The 11,666-nt window shown below is 39.4% G+C and overlaps 1 protein-coding gene across 2 annotated transcripts in view; it reads right to left on the bottom strand.

Moving 5' to 3' along the window:
• Window positions 1–2,843: 2,843 nt before the first annotated feature.
• The window catches only part of kif5ab (kinesin family member 5A, b), a 60,754-nt gene continuing 51,931 nt past the window's right edge, over window positions 2,844–11,666 (bottom strand). Inside the window, exons 25-29 of one of the 2 annotated variants that reach the window (XM_023412866.2) lie at window positions 9,824–10,082; window positions 9,009–9,073; window positions 6,805–6,832; window positions 6,202–6,314; window positions 4,251–4,336 (exon numbers count right to left, since the gene is read on the bottom strand). In XM_023412866.2, coding sequence (XP_023268634.1) covers window positions 6,215–6,314; window positions 6,805–6,832; window positions 9,009–9,073; window positions 9,824–10,082 — 452 coding nt within the window. In that variant the 3' untranslated portion in view covers window positions 4,251–4,336; window positions 6,202–6,214. Of the gene's footprint in view, window positions 4,337–6,201; window positions 6,315–6,804; window positions 6,833–9,008; window positions 9,074–9,823; window positions 10,083–11,666 lie in introns of both variants that reach the window. The other variant, XM_087175757.1, reaches the window with a different exon arrangement.

Here is an 11,666-nt window from a genome sequence, read left to right as displayed (position 1 = left end):
ACCTCGGACAGTAATTTGGACAAACTATCTATTTCAAAAATTAAACTGTGTACAAAGTGCTTGAAAAACATTTTTAAATCTTACATCAAGATGATTCTATGTGGACACAAGAATTTAAATGAGCAGTTTACTCACTGAAAATGCACTGTGTAATTTGCACATAACTGTACAAAGCTATATGGATTCTACATTCATTTTCAAAATCAAAGTGCAGTACGTACTTTAGTATTCATGTATGACGAGGAAAAAAACTCAGAAACACAGTGTAAACTAGACATTCCTCCTGGGACTTCTTCATATGGAACTGAAAACTTTTTCTCTGTGTTCTTCTGCGGTGACATTAATTTGTGGGCTTTGAATAACTGTGAGGGAGAAAAACACACATCAGCCGACAGTGAGACAGTGACATTCAACCAAAACAAATCAATGAGTAGAGCAGCCCGCGACCCAGAGGGAGCAGTGCTCTCAAGCCTCTGACACAAATTACCGAAGAGATTTGGTTGTTGTTTACTTAACTTAACTTTGTTTTTTACCTTGTACTGTCTTTCAAGACTTAATCTTGAGTGAAGGTATCATTACAAAATGCAGAGTTTTTGCTGTTGATTTCTTTTGTCCTGAGATGACACAGGTTGATCTCACTGTTACAGCTGTAACCTGCAGCCTGCTAGTAGACATACTGTATCTGGATTTATTATCAATACACTGTTAGTGTTCACGCAGGAGTGGAAGAAAATCTATTTCATGTGCCCATCAATAATTATTATAAAGCGGCGAAGCAATGACAAGACAGTGTAATAATCATATGTACACAGGTTCATCTTTATTGAAAGAGGTTTTTATGAGATAACAGTACTGTTTCTCAGCAGCTACAGGAGAGTACTGCATGCACTAAATCACACGCTATAAACAAACCAGTCAACGCACATTTGTACAAACAACACAGACATTTTGCCTCAGTCTTATTTTTTTTTTTTAAACCATTCTACCAGTCTCGTCTTCTATTTCTGCATATTTAAGCTACAGTATCACACATTATTGACCTTGCCAGACTATTTTCAGATTGGTTACAATTACTGTCAGACGAACAGAACAATAAGACTGTAAAATAAATCCCACTCTCAGTCATCCAAACATTTACAGCTCAGCAGTGCATGTCAGAAGAATAGTTATTTTCCTTGTGGTTTTCACTGATCAACAGCAGATGGACAAAAGAAAAGGCCATTCACATTCAACTCACGGTTTCTATAGGTTATGTAAACACACTCGGCTTCAAAGATAATGTAAAGTCTTTTCAGTTCAATGACCGTTTTTTAACCCTTTGGAGGAAGTGGAACAGCTATAGTATTAGATACTCAGAGTAAAAAGTGGTAAAGATGAAAACAAAAGGAAAGCATTAAGAAAATAATATTATAAAATGCTCCATGCATTTATAATAAGCCTCAGCAAAATTTAAACAGAGAGTCTGTTTGTAATGCTTTAGATTTCCTGCCTGCACTTTACAGCGTAATCAATTAGTATATACAGGTAATCAATAAAACACCAGGGTCACTGCAGTTTATGTGACAGTATAAGGGGATAACAATTTTGCGCTTAAGGGGGGGTTAGAAAAACATCAGAATGAAAGGTTCATTAGTGTTATTATTTAGGAACAATACAGACAAAATAGGAACAGTGTAAGAAGTATTTCAATACAAAATACTTGTATATGTTTTTAAAATCATGATAAATAACTGGGGAACAGTGACGTAGTTTTGGGTTTTTGTTTTCTATGATTTCATGGACATTTATGCTACACCTGTTGGTCCCCTGTATGTACTTAATTATTTACTACATGAACTGTTTGTACTAAGTCATTGAAAAAGTACTTGCAGTGTAATTTATTTCTAGGTCTCTCAACACAAATTTATGTGCTTCTTCCCTGTACCCAGTAAATATTTAATAAGTCATTTGCAAGCTGTGATCTAGAGCATTACTGGTCTGTTTTGTTCACTGAAAGTCAAAGAGCAGAGACAGCTCCTGTTCTCTCCCAATACACACACACACACACACACACACGCAAAGACACAGTCCCACCCCACCCCCACTGTCACCCTTGACTGTCTCATCCTGACTGGTTGATCAGGAGGTCAAATGAGAGAGTGCGATGGGTGGCGTGGAGTGACTGACCATCAGTGTAGACAGTCAATCCATCAACTTATCTACTCAGATAACTCAGACTGTACTCAAGTAAATACAGGATGTCATATATCTGCATTTCGGGTCAAAGGTCAGACACCTCATTGGCTGATGAGGTGCTACATCTGAGTGTGTGTGTGTGTGTCAGAAGGATAAGACAAAGCTGTATCAGCTCTTGATAACCTACAGTAACCCCTGGTTCATGTCTCCAGCAGAGCTTATACATAGGCTATTACAGAGCAAAATCCTCCTTCAATGACTCACTACAATCAGAGCTTTGGTTTCAGTCTGTGGTGGTTCATGAAGAAGCGTAGGATTAGTCGTCTCCTACACCAATTCATTTTGGAATGGCAGCTGCACACGTGCACCCACTTTCATTCAATGACAACACACTGGAAATCTGAAATTCTTACCGTTCTGCAGTATAGGAAATACATGTCACAATAATACATAACTGCTATGAATTAAGAGTAAAGAGCAAAGAAATAACATTTAAAATAGAGCAAATGATAAATATATATTTCTTTCAAACTAGAACTAGCTGTATAAAAATAGTTGCTACACATTTTTTATTTTTTACTCTGCCATGCTCTTGGATGACATGACAATGACTGAATATTTCACAGATGCTCCCTGTCAGCTGTTTTTTTTTTTTTTTTTTTGGGGGGGGGGGGGGCGCGGTCTTAGACCACTTTACTACCACACAATCAGTCTCTTAAAAACAATCAGAATTCATGTTACTTATGGTTCAGATGACGTTATTCCTCATACCAGTTAAAGCAAGTGATGTATAACAAAAGGCAGACACACCATGGCGAGCACTGTTAACTGCTGAATATTTTAGTATTTTATTTTAAGCAATGCTCTGACCAACTTTACCGTGAGCACTAGAGTTCATCCTGTGCTCGGTGTGATAGTGCCGATATCAGAACCAGGTGAAGCATCAAGATTCATAAGGTCTTTACAAAAACTGTGATCTAAAACTTGCAAGACGGTGGCTAGATGTGTGTGGGGGTTATTTGGTTTGCTATTGGAAACATGATATGGACTATAAGTATCTGAAATACATCCTGCAAGATATACCAAAATACAAAACCATTACACTGTGCACATTAATGAGCCACGCTGTTGTATGGATAACATCTGTCTTCATTACAATAAACACGGGCACTGCAGTTTATTTTGAGTCAGAGCCAGATACACCATGGTGCTGCTGTAAATGCTCACTTGAACACCAAACGTGTATTAATCCCTGGTTGTAAATAGTCCTTAATAAATGCACAATTTACTGCAGTTTGAGTAATGTTTCCTAAAAAAAACTACAGTCCCCATCCTTTTTTGGAAAAAATGAAATGCTGCATTCTTGGCCTGTTTTTAAAAATTTATGTCGTCAGTAGGAACAAACAGGCTCAGGGCTGAGAGCCACAGTCAGGTTGGGGAAGTCAAAGGATACTGAGAGTCACTAACGTATTGTTGGATTTTGGTCTTTTCATGGAATTTGTTGGCAGTAACAAACACAGAGTCTCTTCTGCACCAGTGTTTAGACTGATACATTTCACGATAATGTTGCCTCGCTAGCTTTCTTCTTCTTTCATTTATTTTCCAAGAAAAGCTGAAGACCAACATGACAAATCAACATGCACAGTTAAAGTATAAATATCAGTTAAGTGAGCCAAGGGTTCACACTGTATTCATGTTGTTGAACAAAGTTTAACTTGGAGTTTCCTAATCCAAACTCATTTTCAATAATAACAATGCTTCAGTTTACTGTTTGATGTTGTGGTTTTATGTCCACTGTGATTCCGTCATTGAGACAAACAGCACAGCCTAGTGGTTACCTTCAGCACTGCGCCTTCTCTTACCCACCTTTCTATTTGTGGTCCCTTTGTATTCCAAGTCATGTGGGAGGCGGTGCAAGGTGTAAGCTGCCAGGTCAGGTGTTTGAGATGCAGTGCTTGCCAAACTGATAACACCTACACCCCCACACATCATAGTACAGGAAGGAGAATGGGTGGCAGAGGAGCAAGCAGGAGGAGGAAAAGGGACACAGGAGATAGAGGTCTATTTACAGCAGGTGGGGATGAGAGAGGAAAGGGAGTCTGGGAGGACTGTGATCGGCTGCATGCAGATTTACAGAAGAGGCCTCGGAAAAAACGTCTGCCTGGAGAGAGAGAGAGAGAGAGAGAGACACAGAGAAACAGAAAGTAAGAGCGACAGTCAGACACATTTGAGAAAACCGGGGAAAGCGAAAGATGGCAGAAAAGAAGAGACAGCAGCCAGTGAGTCATGCTAACATCGCCAGAAGGAACACGTCACAAGTCATTTTATTTCTGGTGTCTACACTGAGACTTGGTTGTGTTTGGGAACTGCACTCTGGGGCCAGATTTAGACTTCATAGGATGTAAAATTCAGCAGCACTGTGCAAAACATATATTTACTCCGCAGAAAACTTTATAACGTGTTATAGAGCTGGAAAAGTGAGATTTATCTTTTATATTTCATCATATAAAAGTTACAATGTGGTCCTAAGTCTGCAGTCCAGGTAAAAAGAGGTAAATTCACTCTGTTGTCCTTTAACACGTGAATAAAACTTTAACAGGAATACAAAAAAAAAAAACCCTGTGACAGCAAACGCAGTGAGCTGAAGTAAAACCCAAAAGAAGATATCATTTAATTCCCCTTTCTCATACGGGTCTTTCCAGAAGCAGTATTTGTAATATTGTATAATCTTTAACTCTAGGCTGGGATTTATGAAATAATTCCCCTCCCCCACAAAAAAAGAGTGCTGATCTGAGACAGATGCTGTTTGTTGGGTATTTCTGTGCAAAGTGTCTCACAGTGAGTCTAGGTATTTTTAGTGTGGGAGGCTCCAGAGAAAAAAAATATATTTTCTTTCACCCTGGCAGGCTTACAGCTGTAAAGTCCTAGAGCACCAGAGAGCTGAGCCCAGACAGCCTCTAAACTCATAGTGATGTTTCATAAGACTGGGTGTACAAGCCTGAACATAATACACCCAAAATAAAAAGGTTATTGTTCTTCAATCCTTTTGATTACAGTAATAACCATGGTCTCCTTGGAAAGGTAACTCTTCAAATTTTACATCCAACAAGTCAGAATGACTATAGGAGATACTGAACAAAGGTACAGAGGCACAAACATGGCAGAAATTAAATTTTGTTTTTTTTCTCGCCTATTCTTTTGACATAAAAGTGGAAATATAAGGCCTATAGTAGCAGTACCTTTTGTGAGGGAAATACTTTTGAGCCAGAGCCACAAGTCTGAACCAACTGTGTATCATCAACTGTAGTAATGATATGGGGATGTTGATGGGAAAATTAAAGCTTTGAAGCGATGTATAATTTGTCAAGTTTATGTGAAGATTGAGCCCAACCAAAACACACCTGAAGTAGCGTTTAAATTGTTTCTAACATTAATTTTCCATCCATCCATTATTTATGTTAGGGTCGCAGAACCTAGATTCCCCTCCTGTTAACTTTAACACATATCACTAATCTAAACAAATGCCATACGGTCATCTGACCAATACATAAGCATCTAAGAGCTCCGTAAGACTGGCAAGCAATTTACAAGCCACAATCATGAGAGATTTGACGTTGCATGTAAGCAGTGCTTGCAAATTGCTTTTGTGAAATGGACTCATGCTTCACGGTATTTTCATTCACATAAATTCAAATTTTATATGTGGTTATTGACATCTTTACCCTACCCTAACCCTAACTCTATGTCAACAGGTCCACTACAAAAAGAATGACAATTAAAACTAGCAATTTGGCTATCCAAGAATCCATTTGTTTTATAGGTTAGGTTTCCCATAGAGTAATATACTTCTAAAACTGTTTTCACAGAATATTACACAACTGTCGTGAGTAGATTCAGTGGACCACGGCTTTGAATGTTAATTGGTTGATTGTGACATTTGTTTATCACCTCATTCTTGACCTGTGATTCATACAGCTGTGTACTGTAGCAATTAAATCACACACTCATTGGGGTGTTTCTTCTTACCTGCTCAGGACTATTAGCTGGCTGAGGCCTCTGGCTGCAGGCTGTAGAGTTTGGCTGGGCCCTGATTGTCACAGACGTCAGTTCTGGACACAGAATTCACATTCAGACACATGCTACCCAACACACCAGAATCACAGGCGGCCGCAGCGTCATCATCATCATCATCATCACCAGCAGCAGCAGCAGCGTCAGTAGCAGCAGGAGCAGCAGTAGCAGTGACAGCAACAAGGGGGCAGCGATGGAGCAGAGAGACACAGCAGTGAGGGAGGCAAATCAGTGAAGTTAGAGTAACTGGTCTTAAAACACAAGGGGATCGGTGCATGCGGGGTGAATGTGGCAGTGCCATACTTAATCATGTTCTTTAGCCATAACTGACAATCATCAAAGATACAGTACTAAGCTAATTGCTTCTAGCTTTGACATTAATTTACAGCTGATGATCTGTAACTTAAAGAAAACATTTCAGGACCTTCAGTTGAGGCCAAAATGTCACAAATAAACCTTGATATTAATCTGTTTCTACAACATGAACGCCTGTACTAAAGACAGCAACAAATAGCAGCAGGTGCTGTGCAGGATTAAAATAGGGTGCACCAGTCTTACCTGTTGTCATTGATGTCTGTGGTGTTTCCTGGGGACAGAAAGAAGTGCATAAGGAAGCAGGCAGGTGCACAGTGAGGTGCACAGTGAGGGGTTTGGTGGTGCGTAAATTACGGGAAGCAGTGGGTTTGTCACAGACACATATGGGTTTAATTGAAACAGCCCAAAGCCATTGGAGACAGATGACTTTGGAAAAAGCAGCTGCATAATGTGTCCTCAAGTCCTCACATATAAATGACTAAATAGGGTGCTTGTCAGTGCATTTAAAAACAACCCATATGAGCATTTTATTGATCTATTGATCCCATCAGTAAGGCAAGGACACACCTGCAGCACCTTTTATTTTCAAGCTAAGGCAACAAAAACTACATGTCTAAGGTTAGTAAAAGATTGTCATAGGTAAAACAAACCAATGTTGACGCTTGGTTGGAGTCTTTGTACCTCTTGTAACCACCCACCACTTCCTCCAGTGGTATAAGAATATTTGCTACTGGACATAAACATACACAGCTAATTTCTCACCGGTTGAACGAATGATCAATGCTGTCATAGAGAGGACATTATATCTACAACTGCAACAGGTTGCTTGTAAACATGGGTCATTTTACACTGTTTGAACAACTGATAAATGCCGTCATTTCTCTGATGGAGATTATCTCACTTCTACGAGTCACTACTTTTGCTGTTACACGTAATAATAAAAATAACAAAGTACCACAAGTGTGAAAAGCTCCCATCCAGAGAGCTTCCTTGCAAAGCCTCTTAACAACTGTCATTACAGTTAGTCCAACAGTGCAGTGACGCAGCACTCACACGGAAAAAAGGGTCTCCAGGATGGCTCTATTTGTAATGCCGGGATCATAGTTACAGTCTGGGAAATTAATTCAGTTCGTTAGGCTCCACAAAGTGTTTTGTGCTGTGTCAAACGTCTTCCATCCTCAAGCAGCTAGTGGATTTCTACAATCCTTAAGGGGCCCGTGCTCTCCCTGAACTATCCTGACATCGATCCATTTCACAAAATATTCACTTGACTTCTTACGTGACACAGCATATTGACACCAAGACGTAAACAAGTTTCAGTTGGCACTCAATCTACAGCAAATGAGATGACTGTGTGAATTCATTCATTGTTATTCATAGAGGCAAGTTTACGTAATTTGTGTGCAGTTTGATGAGTTGGCTACTATCGAGGGACCTCATGCTTGACTGGATTATAAGGCTGGCGCGTTTAATCTCTTAAGTAGAAAAAAAAACTGTGACAGTTAATAAAAAGTTTATTCCCTCCCTCTCAAAGAAAAAAATACCAAGGCTACACCTCAACAGAACATGATGAAGAAATAAGAAATATGGCATACAAGAGATGCAGGGGCTTTGAGTTTTACACTTTTCCATAAGCTCTTATTGAAATTGATGGCACAAGGCAGCTTGACTTCAGAAGACATTACAGTATATGAGCACTAAATCCTGCCCGATTAAATTCTTTAAGGGATCACTGTGGACAACATCAGTGATATCTAATATTTAATTAAAGGCAAGAACTGTCACGGTGAGCTGACATATTGGCTCTAACCCTGTTTCTGATTTTTATTGATATTCCTGGAGAGTCAAAGAGGTTTGGTGGTGTTACACAACTGTCATCACTGGGTCAGAGGCTGAGGTGGGCACTCAGCCTGTCTGGCCGGCTATCTGTCTGGCTGAGTAATGACACTGGCAAGCCTAATCTATCTCCTCCAGAGTCTGTTGCACACACACACACACACACACACACACAAAAATATGAAGGTGAACAAAAAATCATCAAGCAGCAGCAGCAGTATCCCATAATGAAGTGTTTTTTTTTCTTGGTGAATTTCAATACATGACAGTCTGTATCCCATTAATATATTATTTTATATTATTTATTAATCCAGAGGACCAACATTGAAACCCTCCTACTCACTTATCAGTGGCTCAGAATTACAGTTAAATCCTCTGACTACAAGAGGTAAAAAACAATCAAACAAAAATAACAGCAGGTAGAGTTGTTATCATAGCAGCAGGGCAATCACTGTAAACAGTGAGAGTATAAAACAACATTCAAACGTAATGGCTGATATGATGGCAAAAATGGCAATCACTAAAAAAAAAAAACGGTCATAAAAATAAGTGAATTTACTCCTGCTGATCGTGATCATAACATTTCTCATTATTTTAACAGGGTGGCTCACCGTTTTCTGAATCGAGCATCTCTGCAGTGTTGTTGTCTGATTGGCTCGCTGGTTCAGCCGGAAGCCTGCAAACAGCAGGAAGAGACGTTCATGTCAGTGCAGCTATGGCAGCTCTGTTACAAAATCCTGATCCTTTTTTTTCCTTTTAAGACTTTTATTTGTGACTTTTTGGAATTTCTACTCTTTATTCTATATCAACAGTAGAGGTAGACAGGAAAGTTAGGGGAGAGAGAGGGGAAAAGACATGCAGCAAAGTGCCCGGGATCAGATTAGAACGTAGGGCGCTGTGGGAAGGACTTAGCCTTAGCACAGGGTAGGTGCTCTACCAGGTGAGCTACCGGGGCGCAAATCTTGAACTAAAACTAAAAGAAAGTAGTAACTAAAATCTGAAAAGAGAGGAGATTTTGTCAAACAAGAAGCTTATTTTCAAGATTACTTTGTGATACTACTATTGTCTACTTCTTGTCTCTTGATGCCAGGACTGAACAGGGCCTGAGATGTGGTTGAAAGCACCTGAAAAAAAGCTAGTAAAAACTTTATCCAAAAAATTTCAAAATATTATGTCCAAAGTCAAGTAGGTGAGATCTGGTTGAAAGCTCCAGCAACAAACTAGTAAGCGGACCTTGAGTTAAAAGATTATCTTATCAAACTACGACATCCAAAGTAAACAAAGCGAGACATTGTTTAAAGCATGGGGAAAAAAGCTAGTAAGTGGACCTTGAGTTAAGATTAGTCCAAACCATAGTATAAAGGTCTAGTATCATAATGATCAGCAGTATATTACTCAGCAATCAGCCACATGTAACTGTGTTTACTTGTTGTGAGTGTCGTTGTCGTGTGTGTCGCTGTTTTGGGAGTCGGCGTGTTTGACGGGGCTGTTCTGGTTGGAGTTGGCCTCAGGTACCCGAGGCTCGTTCTCTGGAGATGCAGGGGCGGAAGAAGCAGCTGCTTGTTGGTTGTTGCTGTTGTGGAAAACAGCATTGCTGAAGGCAACGGGGTGATCGCTGTAGCCTCGGATGAAGAAGGGGTTGGTGGGAGAGCAGGCTGGGTAGTGGCCAGGGCGCACAGGCTTGGCTAAGAGAGATAACAGAAGGCAAAAACATACTTGTTTATTTAAAGGGTTAGGGCTTCACAGTCCACTGTGGTGCAAAGTAATACAATGTTTTACTGAGAATATATTAATAGACAGAAGAATATCACAGTTGCTATGGTATGATCATCAAATTATTCTGAAAATACTCTCTAATCAATAGCTCATTTTCTCACAACAGCATATGTGTCTCTCATTTATTTCACACAGAAATCAAAATGTATATAAGCAATTATCTTCAGCCGAACAGCGGTGAAGTGAGTTAGTGATTACAATGGATTGCACTGCTTTTCTAATCAATTGTAGTTCTCTCAGAAGAGGATCGTTATTGTCTTTCATAAATTTTAGCATGTTGGTACGACCATAAATACTCTCTTATTTTATGGCAACCTAACACATTCATTTAGCTTCTATCAGTACTCAAACATATTTTTGTATTCCACAGGGGTGAACTTGAGTTTCTGGTAGTTTCAGGTGCTGAATATGGAACAAGATTAAGTACAGAAAACTCTGTCAGAGAGGGGACAGCAGCTTGCTTGTGGAGGTGTACGAACTGATGGTGATCTGGTAAGCGGAAGGGAGGAAGTCTCAGAGCAGTGAGGGGAGGCAAATCCAACAATGGATTTTGTCTGTGGGGAATCACAACAGAAAAATGGAAAGGATTGTTGCCTCACGGCAAAAGCCTTCTCTCACAGTGCATTGCAAGGGCCAATATCAGATGTGAAGTAGATGAAATGTTACGGCCAGATACACATGAGTGTTTACATGTGGAACCTAACACATTGGGATTGTAGAGAGGATTTACATTGACATTTTCACATTTCTTTTTTAAAGTTGTTTCTACAACAACCGATCTGAATCTTGTACTATAGTAAACAGTTGTCTTCATTTTACATTCCTTTCACAGTTGCTGTAAGATTCATACTTGAGAAGAAATGTGCTTTGTTGAAACTACAGTTTGTATTCAGGGGCATGTTTTTTGATGGAAATCCTTCAGTTAGCTGCAGGGGAAATTAGACTGTACTACTGGGTAATGTAAAATCAAATTGCTTGAAACAAAATAAAGTAACAGAATTTTCAGTGAACTCATTTTGACATGATTTCAGAAAATGAGGAAAGGAAGCTGAGATGCACTGGTTAATGAATTTACTTAATTTCGATGCATGAGTCAGAGCTTTTTGAAGGTGCGGTGCTGCACGGTGTGAATTGCTGTGATGATTGCACTCATTGTTTTGAAAACTACTCAAGCAAATGAGAAAAAATGTAATATTACTCTATATAAAATTAAATGGACGGGGTTGTAGACATAGAAACAGACGTGTATATGAGATGACTGTGGAATGAATGGAAAGAATAGGAGAGCAATTAATGTCTTAAACAGCAGTGTAGTAATAATACTTGAATAATCCATGAAAAAATCCATAGATCAGATTGTAATGGATGGATGCAATGGATCACTGCCTACTTACCGATTAGAGGATGCTTTGTTATCATCATTTAATCTGATTACATAACTTCTACTGAAAGGACACATGCATGTAGTGTCCAGCTCACTATGGCTTTTCAGT

This window comes from Seriola lalandi, unplaced genomic scaffold (assembly GCF_002814215.2).
Source record: "Seriola lalandi dorsalis isolate HSWRI2012SDOR001 ecotype SW California unplaced genomic scaffold, Sedor1 jcf7180002054488, whole genome shotgun sequence".
Classification (NCBI taxonomy): Eukaryota; Metazoa; Chordata; class Actinopteri; order Carangiformes; family Carangidae; genus Seriola; species Seriola lalandi.
This window is presented reverse-complemented; position numbering and strand designations above follow the sequence as displayed.